The sequence below is a fragment of the Scophthalmus maximus genome, chromosome 18 (assembly GCF_022379125.1).
Source record: "Scophthalmus maximus strain ysfricsl-2021 chromosome 18, ASM2237912v1, whole genome shotgun sequence".
NCBI classification, from domain to species: domain Eukaryota; kingdom Metazoa; phylum Chordata; class Actinopteri; order Pleuronectiformes; family Scophthalmidae; genus Scophthalmus; species Scophthalmus maximus.
In genome coordinates this window covers 18086901-18108888 of record NC_061532.1, presented here as the reverse complement: position 1 = coordinate 18108888, position 21988 = coordinate 18086901, and the positions used below count along the sequence as shown (strand labels likewise).

Sequence of the window (21988 nt, the reverse complement as noted above, 5' to 3'; positions counted from 1 at the left end):
CTGACGGGAACCTGACCCAACTGGTCCACGCCACATTAAAAAATCCTGTGTCCTCCTCGACCACCCTGTCTATAACCAACTCCCTCCTCCTCTTCCCTCGAACGCTCAGTGAAGTGTGTGTGTATGTGTGTGTGTGTGTGTGTCCACATGTGCATATGGTTTTCCGTGTGTCCTCAGTTTACACTAAAGGGATTGTGGGTAAGGTTCTGACTGTGCGGCCCACCCGGGCATGAATCTACTGCTCGGGAGGAATGTGTTTGGATCTGGACCAGCCGCTCCGTGGTCTCATCCCGACGCCTCTGATCTCAGATCAGATTTCGTATTCGCCTCTGAGGACACACACATTAATCTCTGGAGCTGTGGACGTGTCCCGACTGCGTTTGACGGTTGAACCGGAGCCCAGTGGGAATCTGAAGAGACTGGAACTGGGAGGGGATTAGTGGGTGGTGCGTGGGGCGTAGGGCGGATTTGAATGAGTGGGTTTCTGAGTACAGTACAGTACAGTATGGATGGATGGATGGCTGAAAGGCGGGTATGAGGCAGGTGGGTGTAGATTTCTCTCTCTATGTGTGTTCGTGTGTGTGTGTGTGGTTGTTGGGGAAAGGTGGGAGGGTTGGCAGCATTCCCTACACAGGTTCTGATGCGATGTTGGATGGAAATGATAACAAAATAATAAATAAACAAAACCCTCACAAAATCATAACTGCTTTCCCCCCTAACCCTAAAAAAACAACAAATCAAAGGAAACAACTCAAGATGAGATTCCTGATACACGACCGACAACAACAACAACCACACGATGGGAGTCCCATGCATCAGGTGGGTGGGGGCACATGACATCACATGACACGGCAACACGTCACATACGGTGGTGGGGGGGGGGGGACGACATGCAACTGGACACATTTTTACATTTTTACATTAAACAGCATCATAACATCGTTAAAACAATAAATCTCTAACACAAAAGATAATTATGCTACAGGTCAATAAGTATCCTGATTATCATTTATTTAAAAACTTTTCCTTTCTGAGACACTTGGGTTTATAATCTTCTACTTTTTTTTGAACATCTTTATGTGGTGGTGGAACCTTCGGAGAGTTTTTTTAACGGCCGGTCGGTCTGATCAGGTCTGAGGTTCAGTGGATACGTCACAATGATTATGTTTGATTTAACACACGGGACACAGATGGGCGGGTGGACGCCAGATCAGACCGCTCAGTCGATTAAAAAAATATGTATATTTTAACATATTCTATGACCTTTCTCCTGATAAACAGAGTAATTGACATTTACCAAATAACCCTGGGGTAAATAAACATGAAAACACAGACTATTACAGTTTATGTTCAGACGCCTTCACTTGTCGCTAACTTTACATTTAGTGACAAGAAGTGACAGAAATGTTTTTCATAAACTCTCTCTTTAAACTAAATATGTGGATTAAACAAAGCTGGTTGACTTAACTATCATTATGGAATCGTTACATAATAATAATAATAGACCTGTTAAGTTTCCTCTGGTAAGAACTGATCAATATGTACATTAGACAACAGGTGTAATCGATTGATTTCTTTTTTTTAAACCAATACATTCAACTCGACATAACTTTCCCTTTCTCTGTTGAAAGTTCCTGAAGTTATTTCTGAAAATGAATAAATCGATCACTGAAGTTTATTTTGAAAAATACTAAATGTATTTTATCCTGTAACCGCTCATATCGTAGTAACATTATCAATAAAATATCAATATCACCCGATCTATAGCTGTGATCACACCGACCTTCTCCTCGGCCTCTCGTTTGGCTCGCTCCTCCTCCCTCCACCTCCTCTCCTCCTCCTGCTTCGCTCGCTCCTCCGCCTCGCGCTTACGGATCTCCTCCAGCTGCTGCTTACGCCGCCGCTCCTCGTCCTGCAACTGATCACACACACACACACACACACACACACACACACACACACACACACACACACACACACACACACACACACACACACACACACACACACACACACACACACACACACACACACACACACACACACACACACACACACACACACACACACACACAAACACACACACACAGGCCGAGAGAACACACACACATGCAAACAAGAAAACAATTAGTACGACATGGATCGAGTTTCATTCACACACCAGCCCTGAACACACGACCACATCGAACGGTTCTGTGTAACTGCTCCGACACGTAATGTTCACTGAGGTGGTTTGATTCGTCTCAGAGGGCTGCTCCAGAAGGGAGGAGCAGCGAGCACTGCAAACACATAGCATCACACACACACAGCTTATCATGCAACAACTACATGCGAAGACAGCAACGGGAACAAAGCAATGCAAACAACCCCCCCCCCAAAGATACTTGAAATGCACTTGAGGGAGGAGAAATCAAGCGCACCTGAAGTAGCCGCAGGCTGCAGCAGGAATATTCTAACCATCCCCACAAACAAACCCGGTGAATTGTGGTGGTGGTGACACACGAAACAAACAGACCCTGTCCACCGGTCTGGATGGGGATTAAAGGGTCAGTTCAACCAAATTACAAAAAAGGGAGGGACATTTTTTTGGGGACATATTTTGACCTGAGTGGAATCTGTCCACGCGGAAACATCATGGTGGGTTTATGTATTAGTTTGTTTCATTTATTTCTAAGTTAAATGCATTTCTTAAGATGTATTTATTTGACTTACAGTATATCTATTTTGTAGATATAGGCTGTATTTCTTTTTCATTTGATTTTTTGATTTCACAATGGGGCCGGCAGGAACAGTTCTGTAAAATGTCGGGGGCAACATTCTCTGACATTTGTATTCAGCCCCTCCGAAAAACTAGTGCGATGTCTGAACGCTGCTTTAAAGTAAGAAAGTGCCTGTTTTGTATCGTGGGTGAAAAGACCCTTTAAGAAGAAGGACACAAAGAAGAGGCTCAGCTGGTCACAGACGGATGAATGGATGATGGATGAATGGATGGATGAGTTCATAGACACCACAACACGATGGCGTGTCCCGTGCGCAGGCAGCGTCAGTGGCTCACAGGACTCTTCATGCACAGGTCTCGACCTGGACGCCCTGTGTGATGCAGGCGCCGCCTCAGTGTTCACTCAAAACATCGCTGCTGACACGTCGTCGCTCTGACCTCTGACGGGTTTTTTGGTTTTCCTGCAGCTCTGGCCAAAAAACAGTATTTTGTTTTTTGCCACCACCGCCCCAGCAGTGGTTTTGAGTGGACAAAGAGATGGACAGCTTCCCCCCGGCCAAACAACATCGAAGCATCCCAGGACGGCCTCTCTTGAGCCAATCACGGCCCCCCCACAAGTCCAGCCTCCGCCCCCTAATCCCGCCCCCCTCCTGTAAACGAAAACACTCCAGATGGGTGGGGGAGGGACAGATAGGAAACACGGGCAGATGCGCGGCCCAGACAGAAAAACAGGAAGTGATGTAAAGGGCGGGGAGAGGACAACTGGTCGTCATTAACAGGAAGAACATACCAAGTCTAGAACAGAGATAGCTGGGACAGCAGTCTGCTGCTGAAGAGGAGGAAGAGAAGAAGAAGAAGGAGAGAATAAAGCGTGAGAGGAGGAAGGAGGGAGGAGGAGAGGAAGATACTAAAAAAAGGAAGGATAAAATAAACTGGCAGGAGAAAGTCGAGGATTAAAACAGAAATAAGAAATGGGAGCAGGAGGACAAGCAGTCCAGTGAAAACATTGGTTTTCTATCCGCTGCTCGTCCAGATCCCGACACCACCGCTTCACCTGAACACATCTTCTCCCCTCACCTTTCATTTAAAACATAAAGAAAGTATACTTATTACTTTTAATTTCGTAGAAGAAGTATAGGGATTAAAACTACACGGCAAATATTCAGCTGTTTTATCAGTTATTGCTATTAGTCAAATCTCAAATCAATCATCTAAGGATCATGGACAAATAAACCAAGTCCAGTACAAAATCGTCTGACTACCAGATTAACTAGTTCATAAAGTTCTAAATAAACATATTAATTATTGCGGAACAAATCCAACAAAAGGGAGCAAAATAAAATTAAAGAAATTGAATGGGTGAATTATCGCTGTTATTATGAATTAATCTAATAACAGAAACATTAGATCAAGTTTCATTACAAAACATCCACCAAACGTCTACAGATACAGAACCAGGACCTGAATCCGGCCTCCTCCGTCACATCGAGTCTGTCAACGACTCATGAAAAAGCACCAGGAAGTCGGACATTGTCATATTTTAGCGTCAGAAATGTGCTTTAGCTTCGTGAAGATGCTCTGAGTGAAAAGAAACATAAATCAAGGCACCGGTTCTAATAAAATAATCATCAAATAAATCCATTGTTAATTATCCAGTGGGGATGCTGAGAGCCAGAGACGTTAAAAAAAATTTAACACAATTTAAATCTCACCAGAAGTTCGACTCAACTGGAAACTTCTATTCGCTGGATATTAGATTTGACATTTGAATGTTTGACTAAAATGAAACGTGGTCTCACGGCTGCGCTAACAGCGTCCCCGCTCCCGCTCCACCCCCACCCCCCCGCCTCCCTCCCAATCAGCCAATCAGATTGAAGCAGCTCAGCATGGCAAAGCGATGACAGAAGCATGTTGCGGATGCACATTGCGGGACATTCAGCGTGGGAGCGCTGCCATCAACTTAAAACAGAACTTCCTCCCCGTCATTCTCCTTATTCCTCTGAACGTTCCTGTAAATGAATTCCCTCGTCCTCCCTCCTCCGCCCGTCTCACCCGTGCTCTCTTCTCGGCCTCCAGCCTCTGCATGATCAGAATGGTGTCCACGTCCTCGTCGTCCTCCTCCTCCTCGTCCTCGTCGCTCTGCTTGGACTCCTGCAGTCGCTTCTGGAACTGCCACTCCAGCATCAGCTTCCTGAGGCGGTCGCTCTCCTCCGCCGTCCTCTCCGGCTTCGCCTGGGAAAATAAAAAAAAGTTGTTGAGGAGTGGAGGTTTTGCATTTTATATCGACTATCATAACAGCATCGAATATATTGCATAAACTCTGGTTATTTTGACACAATCATTTTTCTGAGCGTGTAGATTAAATGTTTTAGTCCATAAAATATCAGAAAAATTGTATATTGCGTTTTCCCAGAGTTCGAGGTGAAGCCCCCAACTGCACAAAAACCAAAAATATATTTTAAATTTATGATGAATTGACATTTATGATGGCTGCCTTTCTATTTATTTATTTTTTACCTAAAAAGTGACGCAATTGTGATTTGATTGGAAAAATATTTGTAGATTAATTGTCTGTAATGTCTGTTGTTCTCAACTAATCACGTGAATAAATATTCGTATAGTAATAGTTTTTCAAAATAATTTTTCGAAGCATCTAAAACACAAATTATATAGTAAAAATAAAAAATTCTTTTTGACTTAAAGAACAAAAACATTACCATCTTTCACCTCGGATGAAATTAAGTAATAGTTTAATATTTTGAGAACTGCGAGAAATATTTTTTTAATACACAGGTAGATGAGAGGATTGATACCATGTAGCAGTGGGTTAGCTTAGCACAAAGACTGGAAACAAGGGGAAACCGTTAGCCTGCTTCCGTCAGAAATTTAAATAAAGCCACAACATGTTTCTCCACTTTAGATTTTTTTTTTTTATGAATTAAACACAAGATTTAATGTATTTATTAGTGAATTTAACATGCCTGCACGAAATCGCAGACATGTTTCCAGATTGTAACACTTTTTTCCCCGCGCTCACCTGCAGATCCTGGATCTCCTTGTCCAGCAGGTCGACGATGTGCAGCTGCTGCTGCTTCTCGGCCTTCTCGCGGGCGTCCCTCTTCCAGGGGTCCGGAGACAGACTGTCGGACGTCAGCTCCTCCTTGCTGATGGTGATGTACTGCAGGTCCCGCCGCTCGATGGTGCGCGGCTGCTGCTGCGGCAGTAGATCCCGGATCACCGTGTCCATTCCTGCAATTTAACACACGGCAGCTCGTTATTGACCGATTTTTTGGGGGTATTTGCGCAGTTGGAAGAAAAAAGATGGTGAGTGAAGTGTGTTTACCGGGGGGGTTGGAGGCACTGGCGGGCGGAGGAACGGCCGACCGCGGCAGACTGGCGAGCTTCTCCGGTCTGGACGGGGGCGGTTGGGGTTGAGGCTGCGGGGGCAGGTAGGGCTGGGGAGGGGCCACAGATGCCAGAGGCGGCTGGTGGTGAGGAGGAGGCATGGATCCGCCGTTGTTGTGAGGCTGGACGGGCATGACGGGGTTGGCCCGGATCTGACCCAGCTTCCTCTCCTGCTCCCTCCTCTTCCTCTCCCTGAGAAACAAACATCATCGTCATCATCATCACGTGTTCAGTAAATGTCTGGGTGATAATTGGGTGTTATGTTGTATCATGTGATCTCCTCACTGAAGATACCTCTCCTCCTCCAGCCGAGCCTTTTCCTTCTCATACCAGCGCTGCTGCTCCTCGCGTTTCTTGCGGTCGGCCGCCTGCTGCGCCGCCGCAGGGGAGACGGCAGCGGGAGGCGGCGGCAGCGGCAGGTCGGGCTGGGGGTCGTACGGGTCGTAGGCTTCGGGGTAAGCGGCCGGCGGCGGAGGCGGAGGAGGGGGCAGGTCGGAGCGCGACGGCGGCTGGGAGGCATGAGGCGGCGGCGCCGAGTGCGGGGCGTTGGGCGTCTTCCACCGGCCCGGCCCGGTCTTCTGGTTCCCGGCCTTGTTGGAGGAGGAGGAGGAGGCCGAGAAGTTGAGGTGCTCCTGGCTGGACGTGGACGACTCCAGCGAGGAGGACACCTGCGGCTGAGGGGCCCAGTGGTCGGGACCCCCGACACCTGCGGACACAACGTCAGGGGTCACCTGTGTGGTCCTTTATGATCCACAGATATTAAACATTCCCGATGCAAACACTGGGATGAAAAGTCAAATCATTTTTTTTTGTTTTGTCCGATTTTCAGCATCAGGTCGTTTCATAAGTATTTTAGATTATTACACATTATACAATCAAAATCCAACGACAATAATAATATATTCAAGAGGAACATTTGGATGTTGTTGAGCGCTAAACTTTTCATCCTCTTGATCTCTGTCTGTCGTTCCCTCTCTAAACTCTGGCTGCTCCTGCTCTCTCTCACCTCCTGGTGGCCCTCTCTGGTAGTCCATATCCCGGTGCTGGTAGTCCAGATCCCGGTGCTGGTAGTCCTGCTGGTAGTGGGGCTGCATGCGCTCGTCTGGCCTCAGAACCCCTGGTGGAGGGTACAACTCCTCCTGAGAGTGGTTGACCCGCTGACAGGAGAGAGGACGGAGTTTTAAACATTTTCAGATTGTTTTATTAAATTTTTTTATTTCAGAAAAGCTGTTTTCTAAAAGTAAGCCGAGCAAAAACCAACACAATCCCCTGAATTATTAATTAAAAAACAAAACAAGTCAGTTGAAGGATACAGATGCAAATGCTTCTATTTAACTCCATCTAACTTTTCTAAGCGTCCTGACTTCTATAATTTCATGAAACAGGTACGATGTGATCATAGTGAAGTCGCAGTCACCTGCATGCTGTTGTGGATGTTCTCGACCATGGGGAGGCGCTCTCTGTCCTCCATGCCCTGCCAGTGCTGCGGGGGCCCCTGCCCGGGGCCGACCACCCGGTCCTGGCTCTTGGAGGCCGGGATGGTGAAGTAATCCCTGGGGTAGGTCTGCGTGGGGATGGGGTAGGCCTCTGGACGCGGAGGGGAAGGTTCCTCCTGGTGAATAAAATAAATAAATAAATAAAACAGAAGTCAAGTGTCACCGTTGGGAACCGCAGCTGGTTGGAAAATAAACCCCAACAGATGATTCCTCGTCTGGGGTCTAGATCACTGAGTGTCCTCGAGTGTTGGTGTCACTCTGGTCTGCCGGAACATTCCTCATGGAGACGACGGCGAGCAGCCTTCAGTTACTCACGTCTGCACACAGGTTGCCGGTGGAGACAGAGGTGATCTTGGTGCCGGGTCCTCCGGGGTACACGGCTTTACCCGCTGGACTCTGGCTCTGATCTGAACACGCAGGGAGGAGAGACAAGGTTTGTTTTTTTTAAGTTCAGTAAAAAGTTTTAGATTTATTTCTAAAGAACAACACCAGTGTTCTTGTAGTTTTTCTTTCTACTTCCACTTTTCTATCTCATTTGGTCCAAGGGATTTTATTATAATTTCTGCCTAAATTAGGTGGAAATGTTATGAGAGCGAGATAAAATGTCAAATGTGTTCTCAAACTGAGTGCTGCTCTGGTGATGAGTGATTGAATGCACTGGTTTTATAATGGATGAGATTCAATATGATTTTTCTTTTAAGTGTAGTGCAATCATTTAGTGAAAAAAAATAAAATAATAAAAGTTGTAATTACTTTTCTCAAAATTTCAGATTTTAAAAGCATAAAGGCAGCAAAAGGGAAACGAGCAAATTTCCCAATAAAGAATATAACTGGGTAAAATGAACAGCATGTATATTTTTTTTCTCTATATGTTTATATGCGCACATTGTATAGTAAAGCTCTGTCGTCCTTGTTTATGTTCCTGTCTATTCTGTGTCAGTTCACTGTGAGAGCTCAGGAAACCAGAGTCAGGTTCCTCGTATGTTCACACATGCTCGGCCAATAAAGTCGTTTCTGAACTGGCTACAACATTTCGTGAAAATGAAAATGAAATCTAGGAGGAAAGTACGCGGCAAGTACTTACTGGCGACGTTGGGGCTGGAGCGGTGGTCGGCGCGGTTCTTGAGGAGTCGCTCTTCGCCGCTCATCTTCTTTGGTTCGGGGTACGAGTCCCAGCCGGCCTGCGGACTCTCGGGCGAGCCGTTCTGCACGGAGCTGCTGTTGTACAGCTCGAAGCCCTCGCTCTTTGGTCGCAGCTTCCCGTTCTTCTCGCGGCCGCGGTCCGACGCTGAGAGGGACGAAAGGCGGGACGAGAGACGCTTTGAATATTTTAAATCTTTTTTACACAATTTGATAATTCAACAGACGCGAGTGTCATTGTATATTACAACAGATGCCAAGTTCCCTAAAGATACAGATGTTGATTGTACAATCACATAAACACAAAAAAATAATCATCAAATCCTCACAAACGAGAGTCTCGAACTACGAGAAAATGACTTGCTGAAATCAAAGTTCTCAGAGCCAGTGAACCAAGTTCCTTGTGTCCGCTCCGATCGTCTCCGTCGCTGAGAATCTACGTATAAAACTCAAAATGTTCCAGTTTCCTGAAGAATGACCAGCGTCCTTCACCGGTGGTTAAACTTCGCCCGTCCGCCTGCGCAGTCTGGAAAACAACTGTGGTCGGCGGGATATTTTGGGAGAAACAGCCCATGTTACGCGCATTCCCGGGACCACAGGGCCGACCCCAAGACTTCTCTTAATGAATCTAGGGGTCACATTCCAAAGAGCGGTGCGGCGGCCAGACGAGCTGAGAACCCTGAGCCGCGTTCGTAATGTGTGCGGCTCTTCATGCACAGACACAAACACTCATTATATTATGTCCTTCAGTCTACAACAAGGACACAGTGTCTGGACACTGTCTGCGTCTCCTCCATCATCGCCAGCAACAAATCGTTGCCATTAACTAATAGTGGATCGAACAATAGTCCATTGATTCATTACACGGGGGGGGATCCCCCTCAAACAAGAAAATTCTGCAGGGTTTTAGGAAAAGTTATGAGATTTTAATAAAACGGCTTTTCATTTAAGGCTTTGTTTAATGTTCTCGATTGTTTAAGGACGAAATGTTAAGTAGTATTTAACTTCCATTAAACTTCTCCATGAAGTATTATTGGGGCTGCGACTAAAAACTTTTCTCATCATTCATTATTCTGCCTCTTGCTTTCTTAATTAGTTGACAATCAAAATATCCTAAGCTAGTGTGTGTGTTTGCCTGTGTACATGTGTGTGCCTGTGTACATGTGTGTGTGCGTGTGTGTGCGTGTGTGTGCGTGTGTGTGCGTGTGTGTGCGCGTGTGTGTGCGTGTGTTTGCATGTGTGTGTGCATGTGTGCGTGCGTGTGTGCGTGTGTCTCACCTCTCTGCATCATGGGGCTCGGCTGGTTGAGGAGAGTGGCCAGTCCATGGTAGATGGCTCCCTGCTTGGCGACCTCCAGAGTCACGACTGAGCCCGTCCTCGTCATCAGCTCTGCCGCCCTGAACACACACACGCGCACACACACACACACACACACAGAGAGAGAGAGGTTGTTGTTTTTTTTATCTCACATGACACTGAAACCAGAGGTGAGTCATTTATTTCGTTTAAGTTGTTTCAGCTTCGATGCTGATAACAAAAATGTAATTATCTGTTCATCAACAAGTTTCTTTATTTTGAAAAAATGTTCATCAATGTCCACAGTGACGTCCTTCAAATAGATTCTTTTTTTCCTCAGAACAGTGCGAAACATGAAGACTTTTTAATTTACAGTGATGTAAAAGAGAAAACGGTCACATTTGAGGAGCTGGAATCAGAAGGCGTTGGACTTTCCTGCTGGAAGAAAGTGAATTATCAATGGTCCTTATGGCTGCTGATTAACTCTCTGTATCCGCTGCACTGCAGATATTATATTACGCCTGAGTGATGAAATCTCTTCTCTGAGTCGTTATGATGATTAAAAATCACTTGTAACGTTTCTGTTTATTTCACTTTTCTCATGAACCAGAGGAGGAAGGGATTATATGTGACACTGCCAGAGACTCACTCCACTTTAATTTGGGTACAATCCTGCTGTCACTCGCGCACACGCACACACACACACACACACACACACACACACACACACACACACACACAGTACCCGTGTTATTGTGCGTACATGTTCCTGTGTTGGGGCTTTAAACAAATCCTTTAAACAGCTGAGGGGCAGACGAGGTAATGAACCGCGTGTGTTTGATTGGATGGAACTCAGATGAATGTGGAACAGGCTCAAAATCCACATGTGGAAATATCACAGGAGTTTTTTGATTGGATTTTTTTGCTTTTAGATTTTGAACGCACACACCACTACAGATGTAATGTCTGTGAATTGTACTTCAATCTTCACCTGCTGGGTGGGGCCTGTAGGAGAAGAAGATGACACCGCTGGCAAAAAAACGTTATTGGACGACGGCGACACTGTACTGTTATAATTGCGTCTCTCGCCACACGTACAGTGAACGCTCTACATCAGGCCTGGACACGCTGAGCGAGAGGAGTAACTGGATTCATCTGTGTGGGGCGTTAGCCACCGAGCGGTTTCCAAAACAAACACACCCTTTCTTTTTTCTTTGAGTTCCAGACACGTTGGGAATTCTTACGAGGAAACAACGGCCTCAAGATGCCTCCGACCCGCGGACGTTCAACGTATGTGTTTCTTTTCTCTTAATGTCACGACAGAATGAAACTTTTTCACAAGTTTTTAAAATCAAACCTGCGGTTCGTCATCGCACGACCGTGAATGCGTCAGTGTTTGGACGTATGAAGAGGAACGTACCACGTGCCACACACACATTTCCCAACTGGTGTTTCTGAGCTGGTTGAATTATTTCCCCCATTTCCAACATGCTAATTAATATACTATGATTTCTGGGCATCGAGGCCTAAAAGCTGAAGCTGTCAAAAAACATCGGTACTGATCGAAAACTTTTTGTTTTTGTTACCTCTCTTGCGATAGTCCGACCAGACTGCGCCCGTCCACACTCAGCAACTGGTCACCTGCAGCCAGACGCCCGTCCTGTGTGAACACACACACACACACACACACACACACACACACACACACACACACACACACACACACACACACACACACACACACACACACACACACACACACACACACACACACACACACACACACACAACACAGAGAAAGTGAGCTGTGTGTTGGTTCCTCCTCATAATTCTGTGATTGTGTTTGTGTGTGTTTGTACGAACCACGTCAGCGGCTCCTCCCTTGACGACGGACTTGATGTAGATGCCCAACTTCTCCTGACCAGCACCCTGAGGAAGATGAGAGAGAGAGAGGAGGTTAATATTAATCTACTGTATGTGAAGTTTTTCAGTAACATACATATTCTTGTCTCGTGACTCACTGACCTAATGCATTCACTGGCTCGTTACCTTTAACCATCATAACTAAATACCTCACCACACTGTTTGTTCGGCTTTGACACATATTTTAATTATTGATACATATATGTCAAAACGACAAGTTATGAGAACACTCTTGTCCCTTTCAATTATTTTAAGTATTCCGTCTTGATTTGGTTCATGAAAATGAATCGGGAGTACGTCAGTTTTTTACATCGACCAGACAAGAGTCTGCACAGGATCGCACACAGAAACTGTGTTCCTGTGAAATCAGCGCAACCGTGCTACAGTTTGTTCCACTTTTTGATGTCGTCTCAACTTTCTGGTTCTGACTGAGCAGAGAAGTCGGACGGTCCGGACCAAACGAGGTCGGTGTGGAAGCGTCTTACATCCCACCCACTCCAAAGCTCAAATCGGTCAAACGTGGGGGGAAACGATCCTCGGCTGGCTTTCCCTGTGACATCATCTATGACACCGTGACGTTCCTGATCGCAGACGTCTCGCCGTGGTCACGCTGCGCTACGACCTGGTGAGGACACTAATCACAGTGTGAGCTGCACCGCGATCGCCTCGTCTGACGTAGTGAGGATTCTTTTTAAATGTTGTGCGGTCTCGTCCCGGCACACTGACATCCATCAGTGCAGCACCAGCAGGAATTTAAAAACACATTTATACGCGACGCTATTCCGGAATGTCGACACTGAACACATCATTGCACGATTGCAGAACTGAAACTGGAACGTTTGAGTTTTTATATTTTCTATTCGCTGCTGAAACAATCAAATCTCCAACGTAAATATATAATTAATGTCAAATATTGTTCCTTTTCTTGACAGAGCAGCAAAAAAACGGCAGAACAAACAAAGACGAAACGTCAATGTCAGTACACACGTACAAGCCAGAGCTTCTGTGTGTGTGTGTGTGTGTGTGTGTGTGTCTGTGTTTGGTTTGTGTGTGAAGTGGGGGAGGCGGTTTGCAGCGCAGCAGAAGTGCTGGCACTTCATCAGACGTATCACACGCGTTTTCTTTACCATCTTGACGTGTTTATCCTCGGGAGTTTGTGCAACAGTAGAAACCAGAAACCAGACGGAGCCGTTTTGGGGGAAATCGTTCTCTCTGCACAGACACGAAGCCGCACCCGATCTGAAGCTGCTGGATTTTTCACCGAAGCTTTAAAGACATCAGTGTACAATATTTATCGCAAAGCCAGAGAGGCCACGAGGAGCAGAGACGAGGAGTTTTAACTTTTAAAGCAGGTTGAAGGAGAAACTATTTAAAAGCCAAAGACCGAAACAGACAGAGTCCAGATGGCGAATACACAACCTGCACATTAAGAATCACAGCGTGTCTATAAAGTTGCTCTTTGAAGCCCTAATTGCTGCCATTCGTCAGACCTGGCAACGTGGCGTGTGTGTGTGTGTGTGTGTGTGTGTGTGTGTGTGTGTGTGTGCGAGTGAAGCCTCATCTTGTAAAACAGTAAGAGCTATTGACCCGAGTGTAACCCCTCCCTTTGCTTTACAAGTCACACTGACGGACTGTCTCATCCGCAGTGGTGGATTTAAATGTTGAAGTAACAGGAAACGGCAGGAAACAACTTTTTCAATGAGCGGGAAAAATATAAATACGGCTTCAAAACATCAGCTGTTTTTTTTTTCCTTCCTTTTTTTTTAAATACAAAGAGCTTTGTGTTGCCTTCACGTCTAAATGAAACAAACACATTCCAGAGCTTCCACATGTTCCGGGTGAAAGCTTGTTTGGACGAGAATCATTCATTCTTTGCAATATTTGCATATTTCTGCTGTTGTTGCTAAAATGTAACGGATTGTTTTTTACGGCAGAGTCATCAGGCCTCGAAACTATTTGACCCGCAACGTCTCAACTCTCTTTCTGTGTGTGTGTCTGTGTGTGTGTGTGTGTGTGTGTGTGCGTGCGTGCGTGGTAATGAGGCTGGATTCATGCAGGCACGAATTTCCTGTGAGTGACATTAAGATGGGAGAAAAAAAACCCAGTGAATCACTTCACTGTGTCTGTTGCACATTACAGAGCCTCCGTTTCACATGGAGCCACTCGTCCAGAGCGAGATGAGGCGTCCAGGCGCCAAAAAACAGGCTCCGGAGACACTTGAGGGAATTTGGGGGAACTTCGGGGGCGTTTATCCCGTCTGACATCGAGACACGGAATCCAGACTGAAGTCTGCAAAGCTGGATTCACTTGTCAGGGAGCAGAGAACAGGAATCTTCTCGACATTCGGCTGATTATTATTTTCACTGTGGTGGAATCGTGCAATTGTTTTTCCCAAAATGCGTTGATTAGCTCACTTGGTCTTTTTCTGAAGTTTCATGTTTTGAAATGTTTTTTTGTTTTGTCCGATAAGCTCAAAGATATTCAGAAATAAATGAGCTTTTTTTTTTTTGCTTGAAAAAAAACTCAAACAATTAATCGATTGTCAAAATAGTTCCAGATTAAATTTCTGTTCTTCGACGATTGTTTCTGCTCAAAGTGACGCGACTTATTTTAACAGGTGAACTGAGGAAACTCTGGAGTCTGAATTTGGACGAATTGGAATTATTCATCCTTCCATCCTATACAGGGCTGCAACTAACGATTGTTTTCATAAACGATTAAGCTGTCGATTATCTTCTCGATTAATCGATTAGTTGTTTGGTCCATAAAATGGTGAAAAATGTCGAGCGTGTTTCTCAAAACCACAAGATGATGTTTTGTTTTGTCCGCACACAAAATATATTCAGTTCACTGTCACAGAGGAGCAAAGAAACCAGAAAATATCCACATTCAAGAGGCTGAAATCAGAGAATCTTCATAAAAACGACTTGAACCGATTAATCGATAATCAAAATAGTTGGCGATTAATTTAGTAGTGGATTACTAATCGATTAACTTCTGCAGCTCTACAACACATCCTTCCATCCTCTAACCCTTGAGTCCATCCGTCAGTGTTTTTCCCTCCGGACATCAGAGTCAGCGTTAGGGCTGGGCGATAAAACGATAACGATATGTATCGCGATTGACACGTAATCAATATCAATAGAAAATGCGTTCGATAGAACGCTTCGATAATTTGTTTTTCTATCTTTGGAAGAAACCGGAGCAAAGAGTCTGGCTACGCCGGCACTCGTCCTCTGGTACCTAGCAACGTATGGAGTGACAGGCCTAATAGCCAATCATGTAACAGTATCACGTTGCGCCATCTCATTGGCTCGTGTTTGTGTTTCCTAGGTCATAAAAATGATCAATAATTATCGATATCGACCGATATGAAACGCTTATATCGTGATACAGTTTTCAGCCATGTTGCCCAGCCCTAGTCAGGGTGATGTGACATCTTCCCTCTGACTGGCGGCGCGCTGAGATCACACGACGTCAACCTGCTCCCACGGAGCCTCTCTGAGGTTGGAAGCCACTTAATCCACAAAGTGGCTGCTTCGAAAGCCAGAGGTGTTTCGAAGGCGCCTGTTCAAACCACAGATGTTTTTTTTGTTCCTCTGTCGTTTCCGGCGGATTAGAAAACTCTCGGGCAAGTTCAGACTGTGGTCGGCTGACATCTGCTCGCTGCATCTGTTCAGAGCTTTAAACCTTTACCGTTCTTCACGTGACCGCTACAACTGCGTCATGACAGATTGTACGATTGACGACGTGTGTCTGAGGGTCGGACGGGGTTTGTAAACATTAGATTAGGAATATATTTCCCCGAACGGGGAAACTAATTGATGAAGGATTAAAATTACGATGGCTGGAGAAACGAAGATGGGGAACAGCATTCAAAGAAAATGGAGTCAGAATGCCAGAACAATCGATAAATATGACTTATTGATTTGCAAGCTGTTCCAAATGAAATAAGAAGACGTATTTGTTTCTTTTCATTATTTTCATCAAACAAGAAAGGGGGAGAGAGATGTGCACTGGAATAGTCTCACGAAGTAAACGGATGTGCAGTGCAAATTGTTCCGAGATTTACAAAACGAAGATTTGGAAAATATGTTATTTATTATCTTGGTTTTTTTAAAGTTCATTTACTGGTTTTCTATATTTGCATTCGTGGCAGACTCGTGAATTGATCATAAATACGTCTGATTTCGAGATTTCCCGTCAGGTATAATTATCTTGGACCGAAGATTTCACTTCACTTTCACAAGTTCAGAGATTCATTTCCTCTATTTTAGTTTTTTCCCCCCTTTTCTTTTTCTTCGCAGTATGAAATATGCAAACGAAGAAAACTCCTCCTTTCCCAGCTCGACCTCTGCTCGCCGTTTGGTCTAATGTAAGCAACATTGTGTCTGTGTTGAAGTGGATCAGGGGGACTGTCAAACGCGTCAACGTCTTCACCTTTCATCGCGACAACGTGACATGATCATTTGAAATGTGTGGGCGTCGGCGTTTAATAACTGGCTGAGCAACCAGGAAGTGGATTAAAGGGCAAGTGCCTCTTCTTCCTGAAAGTTTTCGTCCCCGTTTTTTCCACAACTAACCTGCCAAAGAATGTCACACTGGGCAAGAGATGGAGAAACGTCCTCCTGCACAACACACCTTGTAAACACCTCCCACCCGCTACAGGAAAGTGTGTGTGTTTGTGTGTGTGTGTGTGCGCGTTTGTCTGAGTGTGTGTGTGTGTGTGTGTCCGAGTGTGTGTGTGTGTGTGTGTGTGTGTGTGTGTGCGCGTTTGTCTGAGTGTGTGTGTGTCCCCGAGTGTGTGTGTGTGTGTGTGTGTGTTTGTCTGAGTTTGTGTGTGTGTGTCTGTGCGTGTCTGAGTGTGTGTGTGTGTGTGTGTGTGTGTGAGTGTGTGTGTGTGTGGTCTGTGCGTGTGTCTGTGTCTGAGTGTGTGTGTGTGTCTGTGTGTCTGTGTGTCTGAGTGAGTGTGTGTGTGTGTGTGTGTGTGTCTGTGTGTGTGTCTGTGTGTGTGTGTGTGTGTGTGTGTGTCTGTGTGTGTGTGTGTGTGTGTGTGTCTCTGTGTGTGTGTGTCTGTGTGTGTCTGTGTGTGTGTGTGTCCGTGTGTGTGTGTGTGTGTGTGTGTGTGTGTGTCTGTGTGTGTGTGTGTCTGTGTGTGTGTGTGTGTGTGTGCACGCGTCTGAGTGTGTGCGGTACATCCTCCCATTGTCCCAGCGCTCACAGGGGGCGACTCTCTCACACCATTGTTCCACTTCGACTTTGACTCTTACGGCAAACAAACACACAAACATCACACGGCACACAACCGATACTTCAAACACACAGAACGCACACAGGACACAAAAGGAGGGAAAACTTTCCCAAAACCAAGAAACTTGTGACCTGGTGCTTCAGTCCAACTCTCTGGCAAAACAGTTTTTCAAAATTGATTGAGAAATGACTGCAGGAGTCATTCTACACGGCTACGTGCTGCTGGGTGTGATTGTGTATAGTCGGTCAGGTGCGTTTGGTCGGGACGTCTCAGAGGATCCCAGACTGTTAGATTCTAGCTGTTTGTAAACCTGCGCAGAAGGAATGTTAGATTCTAGCTGTTTGTAAACCTGCGCAGAAGGAATGTTAGATTCTAGCTGTTTGTAAACCTGCGCAGAAGGAATGTTCTGTTTCTTTTGGGCTGGAGATGAACGAGTAAACACACAAACACGAGGAGGAGGAGGAAGAGGAGGAGAGGCTCAACTCCAGCTGGGAGCTGTCCGGAGGAAACACACACACAGACACACACACACACACAGACACACACACAAATAGACGCACGCACGCACGCACGCGCACACGCACACACACACACACACACACACACACACACACCTGCTCAAACCAACTCTTCAACTCCAAAGAAAACAGAAGATTCAAACAAAAACAAAAAAAACCCTGACGTATGAAACAACAGTCATGTTTAATACGATGAATCACTGCCTTGACAAACTGGTTTCACTGATGTCGGACCGCTTTGCTATTTTTAAACCAGAGTTCTCACCGCATGAGAGTTTTTCTTTTTTGTTGTTGTTGCTTAATCGTTCTCACGGTCGCCCGAAAGAAATCCGCAAACAAAATTCAGAAGTTTTTTTATTCTATCTAACATGAGAGTAAGGAGACTTCCTTCTGGATATTAGTGCCATAAAACACGCGGCTGCAGTGCCTTAGACTGTATCTGTTATTTTTTGAACCATGTGTGTCCCGTGTGTGTACCTTCAGTTTAACCATTAGCCGAGACGTCCCTGAAAGCAAACAGTGGGAAAAAGTGACAAACCAGGCGGCCGTCACACCGGAGGTTAAATCCACAGAGAGCTACTATCATCATCCGCCACGCACACGTGTGTTCAATGTTCAACCAGCCGCTCTGCCAACTGCACCGCGCAAACCTGGACGAAGGCAGTGCGTTCACCAGGACAGACGACGAGAGGGGGAGAAGAAGAAAACACACACGGGATCGGACTTGATCTTTAGCTCAGAGACGATGGAGAAAGCTGCAGAAAGTATCAAGGTTCCTTAGCGTCTAATCGTCTAAAACACACAGACACGTGTTAAAAGGGTGTTTACCTCGTCTCTCCTGCCCACCACAGAAAACCACATGTTGCAGCTGCTCGTCAGACCAGTTCACACTGGGACGTCCAGTACTGGGACACACACACACACTCCCAGACAGCAGCGCTTCAACCTGCTAACACGCAGCGCAAAGTCCGAGAAGCTTCCAACTACAGCGTCTGGGAGGAATCCATTCAGATGAACCGTCGCCGGTCTCAACTCGCAGCTAACGGACGGAAACGTGGGGCAGCAGAAAAATGCAAAAAGGAGTGGAGGTCATTTTAGAAAGACGGAAAAAAAAAGAACTGCAATAACAAAAAAAGTCCAAATGGGAAAAAAAGTATTAAAATCTCCCTATTGTTAAGAAGCTGTGAAAATTCCAGAGTGTGTGGTGAGAAAAAAAAACACGATGCAGTAAATTCCTTAAATGTTCCTGAGTGCCGCAAAAATAAATAAAATTCCTCCAGACGTTTCTATAATTGACGAGTGTTTGTTAAGAAACAGAGAATCCAGGCGCAGATCCAGAGGTGAAGTGTCGGCAGGGCAGACTGAGGTGGAGCCGCTGCTGCAGCTGCTGCAGCTCCACCGGGCAAATACCACACACACACACACACACACACACACACACACACACACACACACACACACACACACACACACACACACACACACACACACACACACACACACACACACACACACACACACACACACACACACACACACACACGCACACACGCACACACGCACGGTTATATAACAGGACAGAGCTCAGACAAGTTTACCGAGAATTCAAGCATCTGTTTGACGAAATTCTCTCTACCTGCCTTTCACATCCAACACACACGCACGCACGCACACGCTCCTCCTCCAACGTCCACACAGCTTTGAATATAAACCGAGCCATGAGGTTTCCTCAGTACGTCCTTCCTTCCCGCTCTTCCTCTCCACACTCACATTCAGACTCCAGAGTCAGAGACAGAAACAAAGTCCACTCGTCTTTTTCTGGCCCACGTCGAGTCGCTCATCACAGAAGCGTCGGAGAAGAGCAACAACGACAACATCCCCACATCTGCTCTGGCAGGTAACAAAAGCACCGTTGATAACCATAAGACCACAATCCATCTATTCATTCAAAACACGTCTTCCATCCGACATGGGTGCAGAGAGGAATCCAAACTTTGGTGACGGAAAAAGGCCTCGACACAGAATTACGTCACCGTCTGACCTGCGAGCGCACGGTCGAATTGTTTCTGACAAATACAACAAAGGGTTATATATACAATAGCCGACGTCAGCGCTACGATGTTGATTTGACACAGCAGGTGGCGCCGTTGTGCAGAAGTCTGTCACCATTTTAACTGGTAACTATTTATTCTTTTTTTTTTTAATTGGGATGATTCTTGATCTGACCTGCAGCTTCTTGTGCTTCAGGACTTGAAAAAAAAAAGTTCTGTATATATTAATCATTATTTTCTCGATTAATCGATAAGTTGTTTGGTCCATAAAATGTCATAAAATGGTTAAAAATGCCGATCATGTTTCCCCAAAACCAACAAATGATGTTTGGTTTTGTCCACACACCAACGATCTTCAGTTTATTGTCACAGAGGAGCAAAGAAACCAGAAAATATTCACATTTTAGAAGCCGAAATCAGAGAATTCATATTTTTTTTCTTTCATAAAAACTACTTGAACCAATTAATTGATTATCCAAAGAGTTGCTGATTAATTTAAGTAGTCGACTACTAATCGATTAGCTGTTGCAGCTCTAAATAAGAGTGGAATCACTTTAAGAGCGTCATCCACCATTCAGTTAATCTGATCCTATATTGCATTAAAAAAAATGTTATGCTTTCCACATCTGCACCAAACAAGGGGGGAAATGTGCGAATCTCTTAATTTCAAGAGAATCAAGTTCTCATGACGCCAAAGCTGCATCTGAATCTGTGTTGAGATGAATTATGTGTGAACAAATAAACGCACACGTGCGCTTTGGTCCAGGAGTCATTGGGACATTTCTTCGCAGTGTCAATGTTTAGTCTCTGCACGGCCGTCAGACTCAACAGGGAAGTCAGTCTATTTAAAACAGCAGCGTTTTCTGCTCAGCCACACACACACACACACACACACACACACACACACACACACACACACACACACACACACACACACACACACACACACACACACACACACACACACACACACACACACACACACACACACACACACACACACACACACACACACACGAAAACATCCAAGTTTTTTTTAGACTTCCTGTCAAAAAAACATGCCAATCACTTTTTTCTTCTGCATTTTCTTAATAAAAATAAGTTTCTTTTAACACACACACACACACACACACACACACAGGTGTTGTTTCCTACCTTGGCGGCCACGATGCTGAGGCCCATGCCGTTGTGCTTCTTCAGGGTTACCGTGACAACCTCCGGGTCTTTCCTCATTGGCTGCGAAGAGAGAGGGAACAGGAGAGACAAACTTAGTTAGTGGTGATGATGGAAACCTCTTCGGTGCGTCTTCAACAGACTCGAGGAGCGGGAGGGAGAAAAGCTCGACGCTCGTTCTCTGGTGCGTTCGACTCGAGTCTGCCTCCGACCACGCTCCGGGCAGGAGAATGAGAATGTGGAGTAAAAAAAAAAAATGTAAAAAAAGAAAACAGAGGGAGGAAGGGATGGGAAAAAGGGAGGGAAGGAATGAAGGAGGGATACAGGGGGAAAGGGGGAAGACCACAGAGGAACCTGTGGTCGCTGGAATCCAGTCAAGAATGAAAACCACATCATGGCTACCCCCCCCACACACACACACACACACATATATACACACTTGAGCAGGGCTGGGTGACTGGGTGGAGGGGGAGGAGACAAAGAAAGAGCGAGGTTTCCCACATCTTGGAAAACCTCTTCTGACAAAGGAAACTCCAAACTAAATAAGCTGGTGTCAGACTTTGTCATGTCTCTTCATCGCAGCTGTGTATTTTCAGTCGTCGTGTGTGGCTGGGGGCGACGCTCCTGCGTCAATGCAGAGGGCGCAAAGTCGTTTTGAGGGTTTTTTTTTCCAGCAGAAACACCCAGAACCGCACAAAGCAACAGAAGAAAAAAAAAAAGAACCCACACGACAACTACAATATGACTGCTGCTACAACAACACTACAGTTATACTGGAGGACAAGTTAAGACTAGGACAAGACCGCACGACAACGACCGCCCGGCTGTGACGTGATGTGATGTTCTTTAGAGCTGCTAAAGGTCGTTAATGCTTAAAGTGAAAACATATCAAATCAAAGCGGGCACAGACAAAGGGGTCCTGATCTGGACTGATCCTCCAGTCTGAGTTTCTGCACCAGGACAGTTTGTAGCATCTTTTTTTAAAGATCTGCCTTCGGCCCACACGACGCTAACGC

At 45.6% G+C, this 21988-nt stretch overlaps 1 protein-coding gene across 22 annotated transcripts in view; it reads right to left on the bottom strand.

Moving 5' to 3' along the window:
* Positions 1-21988, bottom strand: part of afdna (afadin, adherens junction formation factor a) — a 74723-nt gene that overhangs the window by 8570 nt on the left and 44165 nt on the right. For 13 of the 22 annotated variants that reach the window (XM_035617105.2, XM_035617119.2, XM_035617106.2 and 10 more), the window contains 14 exons: positions 20955-21035; positions 11920-11985; positions 11643-11716; positions 10039-10157; positions 8705-8908; positions 7936-8027; positions 7542-7736; positions 7131-7281; positions 6410-6830; positions 6063-6316; positions 5757-5968; positions 4772-4951; positions 3510-3548; positions 1784-1918 (listed from right to left, as the gene is read on the bottom strand). In XM_035617105.2, the coding sequence (XP_035472998.2) occupies positions 1784-1918; positions 3510-3548; positions 4772-4951; positions 5757-5968; positions 6063-6316; positions 6410-6830; positions 7131-7281; positions 7542-7736; positions 7936-8027; positions 8705-8908; positions 10039-10157; positions 11643-11716; positions 11920-11985; positions 20955-21035 (2223 nt within the window). The remainder of the gene's footprint in view (positions 1-1783; positions 1919-3509; positions 3549-4771; positions 4952-5756; positions 5969-6062; positions 6317-6409; positions 6831-7130; positions 7282-7541; positions 7737-7935; positions 8028-8704; positions 8909-10038; positions 10158-11642; positions 11717-11919; positions 11986-20954; positions 21036-21988) is intronic. The other 9 variants (XM_047328474.1, XM_047328473.1, XM_047328472.1 and 6 more) reach the window with 3 other exon arrangements.